General features: G+C 52.3%; 1 protein-coding gene across 5 annotated transcripts in view; it reads right to left on the bottom strand.

Moving 5' to 3' along the window:
- Positions 1–2,421: 2,421 nt before the first annotated feature.
- Positions 2,422–22,090, bottom strand: part of ZZEF1 (zinc finger ZZ-type and EF-hand domain containing 1) — a 115,535-nt gene continuing 95,866 nt past the window's right edge. For 2 of the 5 annotated variants that reach the window (XM_047832754.1, XM_047832753.1), the window contains exons 43-55: positions 20,663–20,856; positions 18,802–18,921; positions 17,046–17,237; positions 16,181–16,281; positions 14,959–15,094; positions 14,497–14,856; positions 12,511–12,654; positions 11,842–12,010; positions 11,371–11,469; positions 10,804–10,969; positions 5,712–5,865; positions 5,045–5,116; positions 2,422–3,345 (exon numbers count right to left, since the gene is read on the bottom strand). In XM_047832754.1, the coding sequence (XP_047688710.1) occupies positions 3,265–3,345; positions 5,045–5,116; positions 5,712–5,865; positions 10,804–10,969; positions 11,371–11,469; positions 11,842–12,010; positions 12,511–12,654; positions 14,497–14,856; positions 14,959–15,094; positions 16,181–16,281; positions 17,046–17,237; positions 18,802–18,921; positions 20,663–20,856 (1,988 nt within the window). In that variant the 3' untranslated portion in view covers positions 2,422–3,264. Of the gene's footprint in view, positions 3,346–5,044; positions 5,117–5,711; positions 5,866–10,803; positions 10,970–11,370; positions 11,470–11,841; positions 12,011–12,510; positions 12,655–14,496; positions 14,857–14,958; positions 15,095–16,180; positions 16,282–17,045; positions 17,238–18,801; positions 18,943–19,950; positions 20,356–20,662; positions 20,857–22,090 lie in introns of those variants that run through there. The other 3 variants (XM_047832752.1, XM_047832751.1, XM_047832755.1) reach the window with 2 other exon arrangements.

Genomic DNA, 22,090 nt, shown 5'->3' on the forward strand with positions numbered 1-22,090 from the left:
TAGGAGTCATGTATTCAAAGTGGGGAATATGATAGGAAAAGATGAGATTCAGTAGGCAGAGAAGGAACGGTTAGGACCTGGGACCCCTGGGTGGAAAAACAACAACAACAACACATATTTTGGAAAAATGCTGGGAGCATCTGACCACAGCAAACCCCCTTGGGCGTAAGGTTCTTCTTAAGAAACAAATGTCTGTGCCTTATGTCCAAAATAACCTATTATTATTGGAAGATAAACCTGACTGTGAGGAAAGCCCACACTTCCTGAGCATGTTTGAGCAAGACCTCAAAAATAAAGGAAATATAAATGAAAATGGAATCAACTTAGAAAAGGCGGGATTGTGAGAACTAAGGGAGATGATTCATTTCCGGAAGTACCAACTAAAAGCTGGGCTATCTGGTTAACAGTAGTTTCCAGCCTATTGGAAATCTGCATGGACCTCCCCACTCCCACAGTGGGGTCCCAAACCCTTAGACACCTCACTTCCTAGTTCTCCCACCAGCCTCCGTTTGGCGGGATTCTTTTTCAAAGGCTTTGCAATGAGCACGCGCCACCGAACTGACGTCTCTGCGTCGCCCCAGGGAACGTCCACTGGTTCTAATCAGACTACGTTGTGCCTCCCGTGGGCGGGCCCAGGCCACGTCGGCGTAAGGCTGTACCCTCTGTAGCACGAAGCCAATGAGGAAGCAGGGGAGGGACTTCAGCTAGGAGATAAATGGTCTGCTGTAACCGCTCGGAGTGCGCCGTCAGACGCCCGCTCTTGTAAGAACGTTGATTAGAGCCTCGCTTCACTGCGCTCGGAGTCTCCGCGTCCCCGCTTAGCTTGGGGCAGCAGACTTGTGTCTCACACCTTTGGTTCCTGTCAACCACAAGTCCTTGAGATTCCAGCAATTCCATCCCTTTGGGCTGGGCAGAAGCTGCAAGTATGATCCTCAAAAGAAAGACAGAAGGAAGAAAAACCCCACACACAGTTGCACTTTTTTATATAGAATTTGTACAATATATTTCTCTTCATTTGCATATTTTACCCACAACTCAACATCCTTTTTACAGGCTGAAATCACTCAGCTTGGTATAATCAAAATTCTTTCTTTCAAACAAATAAGAAAAATTCAAAATCGTAAACCCGTAAGAAAACAAATTAAAAACAATGATGAAAATAAGTCACTCCTCCCCTTAGGAACAGTGTCTGTACAATATATAGGATTTGGGTCAGAATCTCTTTATAAATCAGGCACATGTTTCCACAACACCTTTATTCCTGCCAGTTTTATCTCCTGCCTGGAAGTTCTGCCTCCAAGAAGGATCAAGGCAGGCTGGTCTCCGTGGTGTCCGTTCTTCCAGACACTGCGGGCCGGTGGGGACCAGGGGCCCAGGTGGGTGGGGCGGGCTGAGCAGGGGAGAGCAGCGGCTGTGTGCGAAGCAGAACCCGGGTTCACTCCGTGCAAAGTCAGAGAGGCCAGAACGGCAAGGGCGGCGTGAGACAGCGGCGGTGCGGGGGCTGACATTTACTCCCAGTTGGGCCTCCCAGCAGGATGGGGAACACGGCTGGCAGTGACCACACCAGGAGGTGTGAGCCCGCCCCGCCATCTGTCCTGCTTTGGTCAGTCGGTCTGGGGCACGAGGGCTGTGGGTGGCAGCGAGGCGAAGCGGCGAGCACACCGTCTCGTCCATCTTCCAGGCCCCCCTCTGCACTGAGACCGGCCTGGGCCTGGGTGGTAGGGAGCGTGGGGCCTTCTCTGAAAGCTGAGGACGGTTTCCTCCAAGCCGCAGTGCCCGGAGCTTGCATCCCGACACCATGGGGGACCAGACCGAGCCCGGGGCCCCAGGCCTGACGTCACCAAGTTTCAGGACGGGCCCCTCGGTTTGCATCTCCTTTGAACTGTCCCCCACACGCTGGCTCAACGTGTAGCTTGGGGCTTGAGTGAGAATCCAACTCTGAGGCTGCATGAGGTTGCTGCCCCTCGGCCTCCTGACCAAGAAGGCAAAAGTGCTTCTGCAGGAAGACACTCGTGGGACCTGCACTCTCGGGCCCCTCCACCCCAGACCCCGCAGACCCTGCGAAGGGGGCCTCAGAGGCCACGGGAGCACTGACCTGCTCCCCTCGGCCTTCCCCGGGCCCCGTGCAGCAGGCCGTGCTCAGGCCAGGACGCCCGCCCTGAAACGACAGCGGCCCCAAGCGCTCTTCACCGAGCCTTGTGCGCAGCCCAGGTACCCACCCCGCCCTCACGCTCCAAAGCATGGCTTTGGAAAGAGAATCGTCGGCACTTCAGGGCAAGACCGCAATCATAGAAAGAAAAATGGAAAACAGCATTCGCGAGACCTGGCACACTCACAGCCAGACAAATGACGGCCGAAGAAGCAGGTGGGGCCCTGGGGCGGACACGTTGGGCTGCCCGTGACCATGGAGAAGAAATAAAATCATGTGTCTTTTGTTTATTTGGTTTTTTGTTTTTGTTTTGTTTTGTTTTTACTTCTAAAATAAGATCTCATCTGATAACACTTCAAGTATTTAAGTACAGAAGCTAAAGAGAATTCCTCAACTTGTTGCTTCCACAAACAGCGTGTCCCCCTGCGTGACCGTTCTGCCGGGCCTCCCGTGGGGACTTTCAAGGGAGTCATGTTGTTCTGCTCTAAAAATGTGAGGTGGAAACTGGAATAAGTTGAAACAACTCAACGCAGATGTGCTGGGACCGGTGCACGAGCGATGCACGTGGGAGGCCCGCTGGCCGTTTCCAAGGGCACTTGTTGTCACCAATGACTTCTGTGGGGCAGCTGCGTGGGTGCTCGGGGGCCAGGTGGCAGCCAGGACGAGCTCTCATCAGCTTTGGTTTGGACCATCCAGTCTCAAGAAGCAAGAGCAAAGGGAGAGCTCCCAGGCCAGGCCACCGCTGCCGGAGGTCTTGCTGAGGGACGCAGCTCCGGGCAGACGCCGCGTTCAGCCGCCGGCTCCGGCTCGACGGAGACAGAACCCTTTCCAAGCTGGTCTCTGAACAACCTTCTCAAGGGCCCCTGCCTGCCCTCCCGAATAATTCTGAGTTATTCATACTCATTCTCATATGCTATGGTGTGTGCAGGTGTCTAGCTTGTGACGTGGCAAGTTCTTGGAGGCGTGACTACTTGGCATTGTACTTACTCGGAGCAAAGGGGGAGCTCAAGGGGGGCCGGACGCTACAGCATGGGCATTTCCCTGAATGAGTTTAGACGTCTGCTCTAAAACCCGTGTGGACACATCAGCTAGGTCCATGCACACCATACCAAGGGCTAACACTTGACATTCCAGAGGCGGGTTGCCTTGTTTGGGTAGTTGATGGCCAGGCTGATAGCAGCGATGTTCTGTAGAGCCTGTGGAGGGAGAAAGGGTCACTGCCAATGTCGAGAACCATTCAACTGCTCACTCGTTTTGTGTGGACTGAACAAGAGCCTCAGCTGAGCACTGGGGGTGGGGCTGGGGCAAGGGAGACACAAGCAAATGTGGTTCCCCTCACCCGGAGCACCAGTCTAGAGGAGAGAGAGAAAAATTCTCTCAACCACACGGAAGCTCCAAACATAGGGTAGAAAGAGCATCACTGCCCTGTAAGAGGGGCGGGTGCAAAGCTTGGTGGGCTCAGTCGACCCGGAGGATGCTGCCCACGGGGTGTCTGGGCAAGCTCTTTAGGGAAAGGGAGGAGCACAAAGGTGCGGAAGGGAAGAAACAGACAGCCAGGGCTGGGCCACAGTGTAGGAAGGGTCCTTGCTGGGAAGGAGGACGCCCTAGAGCCAGGCCGAGGCCGTGGTGCGGGCTCCGTGCAGCAGGAGCAGAAGGCGGCTGGGGGAGGACGAGGCAGAGCCCTGGTCCAGCACGGTGATGCGCTGTGGGGAGGGTCAGGACGAGGGTGACACTGGGCACAGGGGCAGGTGAGAGGGAAGAGCCCACAGGAATATATGGAGCGCTCGGTGCCATATGGTCAAATCTCAAATTTTCGCTGCGTGTCACAGAAGCAGGGGTACTGGGGGCGGTGGGGGCAGGCACCTGTTAGGAGGGGAGGGAGGTTCTACTGTGCCTACGGGTCTCAGGAGAATTTGTACAGACGCCCCAAGTGGATGGGGGCTTCCTGCTTCTCCGCAGGCAGGACCCTTTCCTGTGAGAGGACCGTGTGCTCACCGAGCAGACTTGCAGGAACAGAGTGCAGGGCTCGGGCTGGACAGCCACTCAAGCGTGACCCTGGGCAAACCTCCCCCTTCTCAGCCTTAGTGTCCCCCTGTGTCCACTGTAGGGTTGGACCACATGCTCTGTGATATTCAAGGGGTCTGCGGGTCTAAGGTTCTCAACATGCGCCTGTGCCTGGGGGTTCCCGAGACCCTTTCCGGGCTCCGCGTGGTGATGCTAAGACATTATGTGCCTTGCCACCCTCACGCTCTGGAGCATGTGGGGAGTTTCCCAGAGGCCGGTGCAGGACAGCACAGCTGCAGCAGCAGGACGCAGGTCTGGCGGGCGTGGACGACAGCCGCCTCCTCAAGGATGGTTTTGTTTGGGAACATACAGCTGTTTTGCAGAGAATGTGTTACTCATGTTAACACGGAGTAAGTTTACTATTTCTTAAAGTGATAATTAAGTGCTTAAGTGTTTTAATTTCTAAGTTCAAAACCTAATCTCTAATGGTATCTATCGATATGTGCAACACACAAATGAAAGCTCTTTGGGACCCTCAATAACTGAAAAGTGGAAAGGCATCCTGGGACCAAACTGTCAGGGGTTCTCCTACCAGGGAAAAAACTGAAATCTAACTCTAGGGAAACTTCAGGCAAACTGTCAATTTAAGGCATTGGTTGTTTTGGTTTCAAAGACACAAATTCTCGCTAGCGTGTTCCAAGCCCACGGTTGGATATGAATGACACCGAGTAAGGGGCTCAACTCCCTCCTCAGACACTGGAAGGATGCGATGGGGTTGGGAAAGAGACCCGGGTGAACCCCAGGGGGGTTCCGTCCATGGCAATGGGGCCATCTGGCCACAGGGAGGCAGCAGCGGCCAGCTTGGGGGGGGGGGAGGGAGGGGAGGCATACCTGTGCCGCGCAGCGGAGAAGGTGGTCGTCGGTGGTTAAGGCCAGCAGGTACTCCTGCAGCAACCCCAGCTCCTGCAGAGAGAGCATGGCTGTGGCTGGAGGGGACCGCCGCCCAGGGGACACCCTCCCACCACCACGGAGTCCCGCATGGGTGATCGCTCCTGGTTCCGCGGGCACCTCACGGCACTACCTCACTCGAGAGCCATGGGAGGAGCTGGACCGGGAGCAGCCAGGTGCCCAGTTCTGGAAGGGGGGGGGGGGGGAAGCGGGAGTGGGGAGCCCTCTGCCCCGACTCATCCACAGGGTGTTCCGGTCGGTTTCCTCATGTAGAAAATGAGGGGTAAGCTAAAGAACTGGGAAAGACCTTCTCATCTCACATGTTCAATGAGCCTACTACGCTCGTGGGAAGAAGGAGGAGGAAGAAGGAAGAACCCGTCCATTTTATTTTCCAGAACTCACTACTGTCAAGCACTGACCCGGGGCAGTTTTTCCCCTGTGGCTTTAGGCCCGACAAAACAGCATTCCGGGGGGGCCGGGCGGAGGTGAGGATGCGTACTTCAGGCCACGCCTGCCCCCTGCGCAGGTCTGCCCCGACCCAGACGACGCCCCACGGCTCGGCCCTCAGCCTGGGCAGCGGGGGAGCTCCAGCAGGGCCCTCACCGCTCACCTGGGCGCGGTTCTCGGTGACGAGGAAGAGCTCCGTGAGGGCGCGGTGCAGGGGGAGGAGGATGCCAGGCTGTGTCACGTCCTCGAACAGGCTGTACTCCATGTGCGTGAAGAGCTGCCACAGGGGCTTTAGCAGCGTCAGGTCACAGAGGTCGCTGCGGGAGGGGGTGAGATGTGAGACAGAGGCCAGCTGACAGACTCCCCCCACACCCAGTAAAGTCATCACTGTCCCCCCAAATGGCCAAAAATATCCACCAGTGGCAACCAGGGAAAGGGGCAGAACCTAAACTTCAGAACAGGACTCCAAGGATGCAGGAGACCCCGAAGCCCAGGCCTGTAAATCAGCGGCATGCCTCTAAACGGTTGTTAGGAAGAACCTCGTGGAAAAATCTCGAGATAAATGTTATGTGGAAAAAAGGAGGCATAAAACTGCAGATATGGTATCGTGCAACTGTATTAAACACAACAGTGAACAAATATATCAAAAATGTTATCAGTTGTTGTCTCTGTCCGTTTTCTAGATTTTCTGCAACACTTGTTGCTTTAACAATCAGAAAAAAAGAGGCAGTTAAAAGGCAATGAAAGCCACTATAATAATCTTAGGCTCACGAAACACAAGAAATATGGTTGTGAGGTCGCTCGGGCCAGAACCCTTTCCCAGTAGAGCAGAATCCTTTTCCACTGGATCGGCCTCCGTGGAGACTCACTGCGTGTTTCACTCTGAGGGAGGACGTGCTGTGTTTCCAGTTCAACGTCCTTACGAGAAGAAAAGTCAGGAAATGATATTCTGAGCCTTACGACATGACTTTATATATTTATAATCCTAAATTTTGCTTTTTCTCTTTCACGTATGACTGTACGAAGTATTCTGCGCATTTACTCTTGGAGCCCATCATTTTCTCCCAGAAGAGCGAGTCTTCCTAGAGCACCAGGAAAACTTGGCTCGATCTAAAGAGACAGCTCTACAGCTGAGCTTTCAGGAAAGCGCTCCTACGTGGCTCATCCGTGGCTCATCCGGCCACTGGCAGCCACCCCTCCCCTGGGGCCGCCTTTCGCCTCTGCCCGGCCTGTCTGGACTGAGGAAGGTCGGCAAACCGCAGAGGTGCATCACGTGCAGCAGGGAAGGACCCGCCCGTCTGAAGACTGTTTCATGCCCATCCCTCAACCACCATGTGGTTCTCACTGCAGGCTGCTCTCAACAGGACAGAATGGAGCCCCTGTGGGCTGAGGGGCCTTCGTCGCACACGAGGACACGGCGCTAACGGCAACCATGGCTGGCTTTCTCTCTGCCTGCCTGCGCGCAGACGGACTCAACGTGCCATCCTTTTCTCTCCAGGACTCGGAGAGCCCTTTGTTTTTTAAATAACAGCTCCATATTACACCAGAAGATGGCGTGCTATCTCGAATATCACCTCTCCACTCTGGCGGCATCCTGCGTCTGTGTGCCTGGAAACTGCTAGGGAGGCGCACTGACACCGTGCGCGTGAGGGACACGTCGCCAACACCTGCCCTCTGAGGTGAGGAACAAGACAGCGGGTCTTTAACCTCCACTTCTACTCAGTACTCTGGGGAGGTCACGGCTAGTGCAAAAAGGAAAAAAAAAATTTCTAAGGACCGAGAGGAGGAACGAAAACCGGTTCTTTGTAGATAACGTGACTGTGCTCTGAATAGCGACACGTGAGCTCTCCAAGTTAGGCAACAGAGCACTGTCACTGGATGCAAGGAAAATACAAAAAAGTGAATTATATATGAGCAGAAACAATGAAGAAAAAGAATTCTACAACACCAATTACAGTATCATCAAAAACGTTAGATAAATCTAATTTAATAGAAATCCTCTACATAGAAACATCACTCAGACCTGAGCACTGGAGGATCGCAGAGAAGAGGAATCAACATAGAGGGTTCAGTGCTCTGAAGTCCACCCAAACCCCATCAGGTGAGAGGGGGTATGTGCATATGTGTGTGAACAGAAAATACACAAGCGGATAAGGAACACGACAAGGTACTGGAATTTCTAGCCAGAGCAGTTAGGCAAGAAGACGAAATAAAAGGCATCTACACTGGAAAAGAAGACAGCAATGTCTCTGTTTGCAGACGACATTCTCTACAGAAAACACCAAAGACGCCACAGAAAAACAGAACTCATAAATCCAGTGAAGTCGCAGGGCACAAAATCAATATAGAAAAACCAGCTGCCTCTCCTCTTTTTTTAAAACTAGGTTTCACACCCAGCGGGGAGTCCAGCGTGGGGCTTGAACTCATGACCCTGAGATCATGACCGGAGCTGAGATCAAAAGTCGGACACTCAACTGACTGAGCCACCCAGGAACCCCCACCTGCATTTCTATATGCTTAATGACGAGCTATCAGAAAGAGAAATAAACAAGTAATCCCATTTACAACAGGATAAAATAGAGTAAAATACTCAGACATACATTTTCACAAAGGAGATCAACAATCTGTACACTGAAAACTGTAAAACACTGATGAAAAAAACTGAAGACGCAACCAAGTGGAAAGGCTGTTCCTTGTTCAAGGACCAGAAGGATACTGTTAAAATACGGCCGGAAGCAATATACAGACAGATTCCATGTAGTCCCTATCAAAATCCCAATGGCATTTTCACAGAAATAGGAAAAACAATCCTAAAATCCACAAGGAACTACAAAAGACCCCAAACAACCAAGTCAATCTTGAGAAAGAACAAAACTAGAAGCCTCGCACATCCCAATTCCAAACTGCAATACAGAGCTACGGCGATCAACACAGTATGGTATTGGAATAAAAGAAGACACAAAGATCGATGAACAGAACAGAGAGCCGAGAAATAAACCCACACGTAGACACCCGATTAATTGACAAAGACGCCAAGAATATGCAACGAGGAAAGGACAGTCAGTCACCTCAACAAATGTGTCGGGAAAACCTGACACAAGCTGCATGCAAAAGCATGAGACTGCATCCCTCTGTCACACTATGCACAAAAATTAACTCAAAATAGATTAAAGACTTGAATGTAAGACCACCAACTATAAAACTCCTACAAGAACACATACAGGTAAACTCCTTGCCATTGGAGTGGACACCAAAAGCAAGAATAAACGAGTGGAAGGAACGACATCAAAACAAAAGTAAAGAGGACCATCAACAAATGAAAAGGCATCCACGGAATGGGGGAAAACAGTGGCAAATCACATATCCGGTAAGGACTTAATACCCAAAATACACAATGAACTCATGCAGCTCCATTTCAGAAAACCCCACGTAACCCAACTACAAATGGTCAAAGGACCTGAACAGATATTTTCCCAAAGAAGACATCCATATGGCTAACAAGAAAAGATGCTCGGGGCGCCTGGGTGGCGCAGTCGGTTAAGCGTCCGACTTCAGCCAGGTCACGATCTCGCGGTCCGTGAGTTCGAGCCCCGCGTCGGGCTCTGGGCTGATGGCTCAGAGCCTGGAGCCTGTTTCCGATTCTGTGTCTCCCCCTCTCTCTGCCCCTCCCCCGTTCATGCTCTTTCTCTCTCTGTCCCAAAAATAAATAAATGTTGAAAAAAAAAAATTAAAAAAAAAAAAAAAAAAAAAGAAAAGATGCTCAACATCACTCAGCGTCGGGGAATTCACGTCAAAACCACACTGTCACCTCACACGCGTTAGGGTGGCTAGTATCCAAAAGACGGGAGGTAACAGGTGCCAGCGAGGATGTGGAGAAAGGGGAGCCCTCGTGCACTGCTGGTGGGAACGCAAACTGGTGCAGCCACTGTGGACACAGTATGGAGCTTTCTCGAGTAATTCAAAACAGAACCACAGCATGACCCAGTAATCCTACTACCGGGTTTATATCCAAAGGAAATGCAATTGTTATCTCAAAACAATACCTGCACTCGAATGTTCATTGCACCGTTATTCACAACGGTCAAGGCATGGGAACAAGCTAAGTGTCCTATCGATGGAGGAGTGGAGAAAGCAAACGTGGTGCATATATGCACAGCGGAGTATGCGCGAGAAGGAAAGTCATGAGAAAGAAGGGAGACCTGGAGGGCATTGTGCCGAGTGAAATAAGCCAGAGAAAGACAAACCCTGGATGACCTCACTCGCATGTGGAAACCAAAACCACACAAAGCAACAGTCAAACTCATAGACACAGAGGGTAGAACAGTACTTGCTGGAGGCCGTGGGTGTGGGAAACAGAGAGGCTGGTCAAAGGGACAAGCTTTCAGCTGTAAGACAAGCAAGGTCTGAGGATCTAATGAATGACACGGTGACTACAGGAGATGACGGCGTACCATACTGGATCGTAGAGAGGCGCACGTAACTGCTGTCACGCGCAACAAAGGTAACACGAGGTGCTGGGTGTGTTAAGGAACTTGGTGGGGGCCCTTGTACAACGCGGACACACAAGAAATCCCCTCTAGCCTGTAAATATGTTACAACTTTGTCAATTACACCTCACCGAAGCTGGGAAAAAAAGAGAAACAAACCAATTCTAAGATGTATATAGATATGCAGAGTCAAAGATAGACAAGACGGCCTGGAAGCTGAAGAGCAAAGGATTTATACAACTAGACACGCGAATTCATTAGAAAGCCACGGTAGTCAAGACAGCGTGGTACTGGCACCAGGAGAACCATAAAGAGCGTTGGAGCAGCAGAGACCAGACACAGACGCATCTGTACAGACACCTCCTTTGTGACCAACAGGGTGCTGGAGTGAGGTGAGGGACAAGGTGATCTTTGGGGTCAGGTGGAGACTCACATTCGAAGAATTAACCCTGACCCCCTGCACTTCACGTCCTGCGCAGAAGTCATTCCGTGTGGAGCGTACAGCTAGGAGTGAAAGAAAAAATAACAAAAGCTTCTAGAACACAGGAAGCACCTTCACCACCCCAAGGTGGAGTGAGGCGGAAACCGCCTAAACAGGACAACAAAAGCACTACCATAGAACATGACTGATGAACGGCAAGATGTCAAAATTAGAAACTTCTTTTCATCAGACTCCAGTAGAGAGGAACGGCAAGCCAGAATGGGAGGAGATATTCACAGTTGTTCACAAACTCCCTGCGAAGGACTCACATACGGAGAGCGGCTCACCTGTGGGTGCAGCAGCGGACGATCCTCAGAAGCAGGTGAATGGCTTTCAATCGCTGATGGCCAGTCTGGCGACAAGCCACACCCACCAGCCATTCCCAAATCTGGGCCAGTGGGAGGTGTGGCACAACTCTTTCTTCTGACAACATCTGCTTCAAAATCTCGAACCCTGGCCCACAACCACAAAACACCGATATTTTAGTTATTAACTCTTGTATTTACTCTTGTATTATTAACTCTTATGTTTAACAAATATGAGAAAGTAACTACAGTTATTTAAATTTTGCCTTTTATAAAAGCAACATAGGACCAACATTTTCAGCTCCTCCCTTTCGCAAACCGCCCTGCAAATTCCAAGAGAAGACGTGTCTTTTGTAGGTGCCACAGGTGCCTCTTCTACCCGTCCACGCAAGAGCACAGCCAACCACCACAGCACATCACGGCGACCGCGTGCTGGTATTAAAGTACCTGCTTTGACTTTAACAAAGATCCGTGACATAATGGCACCTACCCCTCCCCCGAGCGTCCATGGCAGGGACATCCTACACACAGAAAGACCGGGGCACAAACCTGTCTGGAATCGCCCGAGGTGTCCAGCCGTCACAGTGAATTTGTAGCCCCACTCCGTGTTGCTCATGTCAGAGGTGAAGCGATAATACAGAGTATCTCCTGGGTCACACAAGAACCAGAAACAGGTCAGGACACCACAGCAACAGAGAATGGCAACAGACTAAGCCCCACGTGACATCCCTCCACGTCCCTTCTCTCGCTATTGAGTTTGTTTGTTTGTTTGTTTGTTTGTCCTTGAGAGACAGAGTATGAGCAGGAGAGGGGCACAGAGAGAGGGAGACACGGAATCCGAAGCAGGCTCCAGGCTCCGAGCTGTCAGCACAGAGCCCGACGCGGGGCTTGAGTCCATGAACTGTGAGATCACGACCCGAACTGGAGTCGGACATCTAACCGACCGAGCCACCCGGGCGCTCCTCGTTATTGAGTTTAAATACTTCATGGTAAGAGTCCGTATGACCAAGTATTTATTACCTGGAAGCTCAAAATCCTTCCATTTCTGCTGAGACCCACTGAAAGTGTGTCGATCCTGCTGGAAGTCACTGCTGCTGGACATGGCCAGCTCGTCACAGCCCTCCTCTGTGCTGCACTGCGCGTCGAATTTGATTGAGAGGTAGATTGCACCAGGGATGTGGACCTTATCCTGGGGAGGGGACAGAAAGACACCTCTGTCACTCCTGAGGGCTTGCCTCATGCCACATCCTGCAAATGTGAGACGGTTAAATGTCAGCCCTGCCCTCCCCGGCCCTCGGTCTGGTGGGACAGGAACATGCACACGTGAATTAAACCGAAGGACAGGGGTCTCCGAGGTGTGGCCACGTCATCGAGATGGTGCAGCGAGGGCTGAACCCAGGCCCACACTCAGATGCACTTCCAAAAGATGCCAAGGATTCCCTGTAAGGAGCTAGCTGCAGGGAAACTGAATCCCCACCCCCCACCCCAGGCCTGGGCGCCCACTTTTTCCATTAAAACCAGGTCAGCAGGAAAAAAGACTGGGTGGTAAAGACTCCCTGGCTTTGGGACCAAGGAGGCCCTTTCTTGGCTGGGACTTGGCAGGGGTGGGGAGCGGGGAGCCGCTCTGGGCACTGGTGAGCTTCTCAGCACCCCTCGTGGGTCCTGCCAGCCACACGTCTTGGAGCGTACCTCAAAGTTGGTGTTATTGTTATACGGGTGTTTGGACTCCCTCACTTGCACTTCCATCCCAGGCTCCTCCATGAACTGGCAGGCAGCCAGGGCCATGGTCCCCAGCATGCTCCCTCGGCAGCCCTGGAGTACCTTCCGCAGGATCTGGCGGGACACGAAGCAGCGAGCGTCAGGGCCTGCCGGTGGCAGGAAGGAGGAGGAGCCCAGTTCAACCCAAGGCCTGTCCAGAGGGGCTGGCGTCACTGCAGAGGCTGACCTCACCAGCCGCCTGTCACGGCAGGGGGTGGGGAGAGGGGGGAACTTCCTGTACACTGGGATGCTGGTTTTCCTTCTGGAAAACACCACTTCTGGGAGCTCTGAGGGAGCCAGCAGAACCTATCAGGGGTGGTCCCGGGCCCTGAAGAGTCCTGAGACCAGCAGGGGAGGGATGCGGACAGACAATTACAGCACAACAGGCCACATGCCGAGGGGGTGAGGGACTGGGGGCTCCTCGGGGCGAGGGTGGGGAAGGCCGCGTTCCCCTCTGCCACTCGCAGATGAGAGGTGCAGCTACAGCAGAGCCGCCTGCACCTCCAAGGCCGTGTGGCTGGAGCCAGATCCAGGACTTACAGACTGGTGGTGTCTTTGACAGGCAAATTAAGGAGAAGAGGATGAACTCACGTCCTGAGGAGTCCTCGCGTAGGGCGTGCATGTGTGTGGGTGAGGGTACATGATGTATGTGGGCGCCAAGGGGACAGGGATGAAGAAGGCGGCAGTAAATGTGACTCAAGAGTTGTGCACTTGGAATCTGGTAAGGTGGTGACAAAACCATCCCGCTCGGCCGGAGGTGGTGCCCACAGCTCCCGCCACCCAGGCCAGGCCAGCTCTGCGACGAGGCTCCTCACGTATGTGCACCCTGGGAAGCCTTGCTACCCCAACAGTACTCTCGAGACAAAGCTGAAGATTTGACTTAGGAATAAACACAAAACCAGGGGTGCTGGGGGGGGGGGGGCTCCGGTGGTTTAGTGCCTGACTTCGTTCAGCTCGGGTCACGATCTCACAGTTTGTGGGTTCAAGCCCCACGTCGGGCTCTGTGCCGACAGCTCGGAGCCTGGAGCCTGTTTCGGAGTCTGTGTCTCCCTCTTTCTCTGCCCCTCCCCTGCTCATGCTTTGTCTCTCTCTCTCTCTCTCTCTCTCTCTGTCTCTCTCTCTCTCTTAAAAGTCAATGAACATTAAAAAGAAAAAAAAAAAAAAAGAAAGAAAGAAAAGAATGGGGTGCCGGGGTGGCTCAGTCGGTTAAGCATCTGGCTCTTGGTTTTGGTTCAGATCATGATCTCACAGTTCGTGAGTTCCAGCCCCACGTCAGGCTCTTTGCCGACAGCTCCAAGCCTGGAGCCTGCTTCGGATTGTGTCTCCCTCTCTCTCTGCCCCTCCCCTGCTCATGCTCTCTTTCTCAAAAATTGATAAACATAAAAAAAAATCAAATCAATTCAAATCAAAGAATAAGAACACAACCAGAGGCCTGGAAACTGAGAGCCAGAGTGTGGGGTGAGGATGCAGACCCCACACCTGCCCCCCAGAGGCCGGGGGCCTCGGACAGGTCCCCGGCTGCACTTCCTCACGACAGAACTCTTGCGGGTTACACTGCAGCAGGTGCGAGTGTCCCGGGGCCAATGTTCCAGGAACAAGACGCAAACCACCCCGGAGGCGTCCTGTACCCCGGAACACACCGGGGGCCGTAATTCACCCTGTCCTCTGGACCTGGCGCCACGAGAAGAGACGGGCCGGGGAGTGTGCAGAGTCAGGCTCCACGGGACCGGCGGGCCGAGCGCTCTCTGCACACCAAGTCTGCCAAGGCTGTGACCTCCGCCCTGGGCCGGGACTTGCGAGAGCCCAGCCGTGCCCACGGCCAGCCTTCGCTGCATCCGGAGGAAGCATGTTCAAACGTGGGGGCGCAGAGGAGGCGCAGTGAGGGCGAGGACCCAGCCTGACCCAGTAAACAATCACCTTCTCCCACTGATGCTTTTCTTCCAGCTGCATGAACATATCCAAAATGTAGGTCATGTGGGCCGGGCCGCTCAGCTCCAGGGTCTCCTCGCTCACGGGCACGTGCCCAGGCCACTCAGCGAGCAAGGACGCCAGCACGTGGCGGGCATACAGGACAGCCGTGGCCTCATTCACACGGAAAAGGTACTCGCGGACGGCCCTCCTGCTCTTGCAGCCCAACTCCTTGTGCAGGAGGGCAGCACTCTTGCTCCGGCGCTGCTGGGCATAGCTCTGCTGCAGTTCGCCCTCCGTGCTGGAGATCAGCTTCTGGGTCACGGGGTTGGACTCGGCAGTGGCCTGGTCACAGCGTGCGGGCCGCGACTGCAAACCCAAAGACCACTGTTACGGCAGCTGGCCCCTCCCAACTGGCTGGGGTGCGGGGCCAGGGGCCGACCTTTCGTCTCCAAGGTGGCGGCAACGTACCAGACACGGTAAGATAATCATGTCTGTGTCCACGGCCTTGGCGCTCTGCTCGTCCAGTCTCAAACTCCTACTGGGCTGCCACCTCTGAGCCAGGGTCCGGATCCTTTCGTCCGTGGTGAGCTCATCCCCATCAAACCTGGGCACAAAGGTACCGAAAGGGAAGAGTTCAGCCTGCAGTGCAACTTGTCAGGGACACTGACGGGAGGTGTCTTCCTGGGACTCTGCAATTACATCATCACACCCCCGAGTCTGAGACACCAGTTCACCGCGCTCATTCACTCACGCACGCAGACGTGCACGTACACGCTTGCGGCAGAGAATGCAAGGCGTCCCTCAGGATCCACGTTCCCTGGAGCCTAGAAACAAAGTTCCCCAGCGCTGTAGCAAGATACACAGCCCCCCAGCCGGCGATGTGGTGCCCAGCCCCTCCCGCAGCTAGATGCGGCGGTGAGCCGGGCTCGCGCCCACGGGAGGCCAGCGAGGTAACGTGGGCCACTTCCAGAGCCCACCCTCCAGCGGCCGGGGTGAGGACGCACTCCTCTCTCTATGATTTCCCCTCCCCCCGGGCCGGAACAGAGGTGGCACGCACGGGTGAGCCATCTGGTGGCACAGGGCCACTCCAAGGAGCAGAGCTGCCCACCTTCCCTGGACAGTCCACGAGAGGAAAAACAAACTCTATCTTCCTTGACCCGGTATTTCTGGGTCTCTTAGTTCCAGCAGTGCCCTGCTTCGTTTCACAAAGGACTCGAGGCGATACGTAAGAAATACGTACGGGAAAATAGAAATATGGGATGAAAACGCAGAAGAAAGTTAGAACAGGAAGTCGAAACCAGGCTATGAGGGACAGAGGGGGAGATTAGCTGCACACACATGTGGGAGTTGGGCCCAAGATCCGGCCCTGAACTTCCCGGCAAGAGAAAGGGAGCATTATAAATTCTATGAGAATCCTTGGGGGAACGCCATGGAAATAATGTGGCGTGGTGAACAAGCAAACGACACTCTGGCTAGAAGGCCCTGCTTTGCGCTGTTTGCCCCAGGACGACGTAGGAAAGGAACCTTGGCGTCGGCGTCAACTGGCACCCCCGCGAGGGACACGACCGCCACTCAGATGACGTGGGTGTGCGGCAGTCAGCTCTCACGTCACTTACGAAGAACCACGGGCCAGCTCCACGTCGTGGCCTCCCGGGAGTCTTTACCCACGTGTTGCCGGCAGGGTCCTCACCTCTTCTGAACCTCCAGGAAGAAAGAATCGGTCCTCTTCATCTGCAGCTCGTATATGGCCCGGAGAACGTGCAGAGGGGCATTGAGGGCGTCGTGCGCCATCTGCAGAGGAAGAGAGACAATTTAAAAGTGCTTCCGCACATCGCGGATCACCTGAACGCAAAAGGGAGAAAATAACTCTTTCTAGAGTTACCACAGGTTATAATTTCAGAATATTGTGTGGTCACTTAAAGCAAACAAAATTATAAACTCTAAACCACGGACCGTGGAACCTATTATAAATTCAAAGGAAGACATAAAGCGTGGAAACGCCAAAAGAAATACCAGGCCCCCAAAGGCAGTGCTAACGGTCGAGAGCTGCCATCGCCACCGCATCACTGCCGGCTTCTCTCCAGCTGCCTCGTACCCCCGTCTGACCGCTGGCACCGGAAGTCCAAGGCTATACTTCCTTTTGGTTTCCGAGAAAACTAAACTTGCTTTCCTGACCTCCAGCCCATACCCGTGTGCTCTTCCTGCGGCCACTGATCCGAGGAAGAGCGCCTCCCCAGGGACTGTGAGAGCGCGCGTCTCAGAAGCCACGGGGAGACACAATGGACGGGCCGCAGACCATGAGCACGACTGCACGTGTGTATTTCACGGGAGAGAAGATCTAAAGCTTTTAGGCTCAAAAGGCTTAAGAACTACTGTGCTAAGGGCTTCTCCATCCTTCCGGACCGATTCTACACAATTCCAACCGAGTCTTCAGGGAGTGATCTCCCAGCACGTCAGACAGAGGCATTTTCGCAGAGGCAAAAGCCAGGTGCAAGCCAAAAGGACTCCATCCTGTGGAGCCCCTCCACCGTCCACACCACGGCCCCAGAACTCACCAAGAAACATATTCTGGTGGGCTCATCCAGGCTTTCCAGAGGATCTAGCTTCCTCTGCTCCTGCTCTCCAGGGCTGCTGACCACGCCTTCTGCGTCCTCCCCTTGATCCCCTCGCTCATCCGGTTCCAGGCCTGTGTGCTCGACCGAGGTGTGGATCTCCTTCTTTGAGGAGTACAGCATGATGGACAAAATCTATGGGCAGAAAACCAGGCAGGGCGGTGGTGTGGGGGTTCAGTGGGTGGGAATGTCACACAGATCTTTAACCCTCAGAGGGTGGAAAACATCGGGCCTCCTTAAAAGATGTACGGGTTCACAAAAAGAATGTGAAACGAGTAAAAAAAGAAAAACACGAAAACGAGTTCAGTTGTACCTGTAATCAAAGAAATGCTAATAACTAAAACTACGAGGGACCTTTGTGTTTATTAACTTTGCTGCTAACGATGCAGACTGGTATTTGGAACTCGTTTTGCTGAATGGTAAAGAGCTATAAAAACGTCTACTGCCTTTAACCCAGCCAATAACTCGCCTTGGGAATAACATAAAATGTGCAAGAAGTTACACTTACGTTATGGTCAATGAGGCTGGAACCTGCCTTCGTGTTTCACTTATAGCCATTAAACATGGAAAACTGTCTAGTGACCGAGGGAGTGGCCACTGCACGCACACCCTGCATTTGAGGCTGTACGTGTAACACGGATGCAGAAGAAAACAACTAGGGAAACCAATCTGACAACAAATTTCATGTTAAAAAAATATATTAAAAAAAGAATTAAAAAAAAAGAAAACCACTAGAATAAGGACATACATAAAATATTAACAGGAGCTGTGTGTGAGGTGAAATTTGAAAGTTTTTCTTCCTTTCCTATAGTTCGAATTTTCTGCAATGTGGTTCTATTATTTGAAGAATAAGAAAATTTTAGGGGCGCCTGGGTGGCTCAGTTGGTTAAGCCTCCGACTGCAGCTCAGGTCATGATCTCCCAGTTCATAAGTTCGAGCCCCGCATCGGGCTCTGTGCTGACGGCTCAGAGCCTGGAGCCTGCTTCCGATTGTGCGTCTCCCCCACTCTCTCTCCCTCAAAAATAAATAAACATTAAAAAAATTTTTTTTAATTTAAAATGTTTCCTCAGATTGAGAGCCCAGATGCTCTCCAGATTATCCCTGTTACTATGCTTTGGCACATTTTCCTGCAACCGAAGCAAACCCTCTCGTGGGACCTGAGAGCTGTGTCCTCATGCTCAGGCCTGTGTGATGGAGACGGGTGGCTGACCAGCTCCCACACAGCAGCAGCTCGTCTTGGACCTGAAGCAGTTGGTCCAGAAACTCCACAGAGAACCACAGTAATTCCACTAAGAAAAACCTAAGGCCTACAAGGAATAGTAATCAGATGAAAATCATTGACTAAACCCTACATAAAATAAACATAACCAAGGACAAACTCAGAAACTGATTTTAGCTCGAAGGGGCTTTAAAGGGAAATAATGATCCAAGGAAACACTTTATCGCCATGATAAGGGCCAACCGCATGTTTCCATAGAATACTTCTCCAGTGTTCTCTGAACAGACATCAAACTCGTCCTCCCTGACACGGAGGGCAGGTGTCACAGTCCCTGTTTCCAACAGGGACACAAACGGAAGACGTGGTCCAACCACAGTACAGAATGAGCACGCGCTGGGCTAGCCCCGTCTTCACTCGCGGGTGGGCAGCCCGCACCTGCACCAGGTGGCAGTGGTGGCGGGAGGCACGCCCACCCCTTACCTCTAGATCCCGGAGGAGCCACGTTTTACTGAAACCAGTTCCTTTGCTGCACTTTTTCACCAGCAGCTTCAGCAAATCCGTCTGAAGGAAGGTCGCATGGGTCTCTTCGAAACCGTGAGCCTGCCACACAGAAGGGGTGACCTGCAGCTGGTGTGGGGAGGGGACCGCCTATCTCAGAGCCCACCGTGTCAGGAAGATTCCAGAATCGGCAGGAAGGATGAGACTCTGAACCTCAGCCCTAACCAGAGTCTGTCTGCTCTGTCCCCAGTGCGCCCTCCACAAGCACTTCTGAAGCCCAGGACACGCCGTGTGCCACGTCCCATGCTAAGGGCAGGGGCTTCACGGCCCTCTCCTGTGCTCTGCCTTCCCAAAGTTTCCCAGTGTCTTCAGACGAAAATCGAAGTCCCGACCCGTGGCAGTCAGGGCGGACGGGGCACTGTGGACTCTCTGCCTGTTTCTCTGGTCTCGCTTCCCTCTCGGGCACGACCCTGAAGGCCTGGAGGCGCTGCTTCTGTTGACGACCACACCTGTTCCTGGGCCTGGCGTCTGCAGCTCCCCCTGCACACATCGCTCTGCCCAGACTCCCTCTCTACCACCTCGAATTTCGCCTCCGCAGAAAGGCTTGCTCTGACTCGTGGTACTTTCCCTTGCAGACTCCGTGTTGTCTGTCTCGCAGGCTGGGCTGTAAGCTCCACCTTTTCTCAAGTTCAGTGCTACATGGCTCTCAGTGCTCAACAATACTTGTGAAAACTGGGAATCAGAGACAGAAATGGTCTATGCCTTGGGGCACCTGGATGGCACAGTCGGTTAAGCGTCCAACTTCGGCTCAGGTCATGATCTCACAGTCTGTGAGTTCGAGCCCTGTGTCGGGCGGGCTCTGTGCTGACAGCTCTGATTCTGTGCTCGGATTCTGTGCAGCTCTGATTCTGTGCTGACAGCTCGGATTCTGTGTCTCCCACTCTCTGCCCCTCCCCAACTCACAATGTCTCTCTCTCTCTCTCTCTCTCTCTCTCTCTCTCTCTCTCTCTCTCTCTCTCAAAACTAAATAAACATTAAAAAAAAAAAAAAAAAAGAAATGGTCTTTGCCTTCAGGAAGTTTCTTCTTTCTTTCAGACCGTGACAAATGCCGTGGAATCAACAAACATCATGCATGGCCTCTGTCCCTCCCTACAAGCACTCAGGGCTGGGCTGGAGCTGGAAGCCCCTCGGTGCTGGCTCCCTGGGCTGCTGGGTCCTTCTGTGGTCCCCTGGGCAATTCTGCCAAAGTCCAGGCACTCACAAACTTTTAAAATGAAACCCTTCTTTCATGGCTATTTCTGTGGGGAGGCAGGGTCCTAAAAACGCTCCTTCCCCCTGTCAGGCCCCTCAGGTGGCAGAACAGAAGAACCATGTTCCCTACAAGTCAAGGCTTCTCATCTGTACCCCTGTTACCACCCAGGGGTAATATCCTCCCATGTCTCCCTCCTTCCACCCCAACCACCAGGCCTATCACTCAAAGTCCCGTAGGATGCTGGTCCTCTCCCCTTCCTCTTGTCCTTTGATGGGCTGGAGGAGCTGTGGTTCAGAGGGAAGAGAGAAACAGTTTGGTCTAGTTTCTTCCCATCTTCAAAGGTTATGTGCTCATTAGGCAAATACCTGGTTCTGCGAAACAGTACTGAAATAATACAAAGAACCAACTACTGGGAAAAACCTGTTTTTCCCTTTGAGTTATCCTTTTGCAAGACCCCATACATTCCTAAAAATAATCAAGATCCTAGGTTAACCATCTACCGAAATCAGATGGCATTTCCTTGATGTAGATGCCCCGCAGATGTTAAATCACAGCCAGACTCATTAGCAAATGGGAGGAGCTCACCATTACCTTCAGTGTCTTATACAGTCCTTTGAGGGCCAGGGACAGGACCCAAGTTGCCTCCACTGCCTCAGGACAATGGCTCTCCATGCTGGTTTGCAGGAGGTGACTGGCGATAAAGGCAAAGTGCTGGGAGTACTGGCTCAGCTGGGCCTGACAGTCGTTGCATTCCTGTCCTTTCTGGACCAGCTGGTAGTCCTTCACTGGAGGGTGATGTCAGGCAGGAAGAGAAAAGGCACAAAAGTCTGGTCAGTGCTTCCTGCAGCGAGGTGTCTTCCCTAGTAACACACCTCTACTGAGGTAAGAGCAGCAGGCCCCAGAACATAATCTCCCTGGCTTCAATTTAGCCGTCATAATTAAGGCTGGCTTGCAGGTGAGCACAAAAATGGCACTGGGCCACCTACCCATCGAGCAACTGGGAGAGACAATTTACATTCCTACTACTGTGCACACACAGGCTGTCTCCAAAAGTGTTAAAGGAACTTACTATAGTACACAGAAGGGACTTCCACTCCCAGACAAACTAAGACAGGCTGAATTTACTCTCCTATCTTAAACAACCAAAATGTAAAAAAAAAAAAAAAAAAAAAATCGCAGACAATGGTTTGCAGACACGAGGCAACAAGCAGTAAAGGACTATGATCCCTGATAGAAGAGACATAAACCAGGGGAGTCTTCCAACAGCCTGGCTTTCTGGAGACAATTTACAGGCTGCAGAACAGACGCTGGAAATCCAAGCAGAGTCCCGCAGTCTCAATGAACTGATGAGAAAGAGGTCAGAGTTCAGGAAAGTCAAGGTAGCCAGAATTTTGGGGGCAGAATATCATGAAGAAGAGAGAGGCACAGAGACAGAGAGGGTATGGGAGACCTGTCTAGAAAAGCCACAGAAGCTTCCTCGTGAGTCTCTGGAAGTATGATCTGCGTGAAGTCGAGAGCAAACTTCCTAGATAGGAAACCACCCAGTTCTATGAAAGAACTACCAAAAAGCTGTAGGATGAACAATTCTTGGAGCTCACACAGACCTGGGAATATTGTGTCTTCCCACCAGTGAGAGTGGAAGTATGCTAGTTGGGGGTGTGGGGGTGGGGTGGGAACAATTATTTCAAGACATAATGATTAAAATTTTTCTGAATTTGACGGAAACTGTAAATCCACAGATCAAGGAGCTCATTAAATCCCCAGGCAGAAGAAACAAAAAAAATCATGCCAAGGCACATTATAATCAAAATGCTAAAAACCAGCGATTAAGAGAAAAATCTTAAAAGCGGCCCTAGAGAAAAGATATTTGAAGAGTAACAAAGTATACCATAGATTTTGTGGCAAAAACTATGCAAGCCAGAAGGCGATGGATCAATAACTACAAAGTGTTAAAAAAAAATTCTCAGCCTAGAAATTTTTATGCAGCAAAATTATCTCTCAAGGATAAAGTCAAAATAA

The sequence above is a fragment of the Prionailurus viverrinus genome, chromosome E1 (genome assembly GCF_022837055.1).
Source record: "Prionailurus viverrinus isolate Anna chromosome E1, UM_Priviv_1.0, whole genome shotgun sequence".
Taxonomy (NCBI): Eukaryota; Metazoa; Chordata; class Mammalia; order Carnivora; family Felidae; genus Prionailurus; species Prionailurus viverrinus.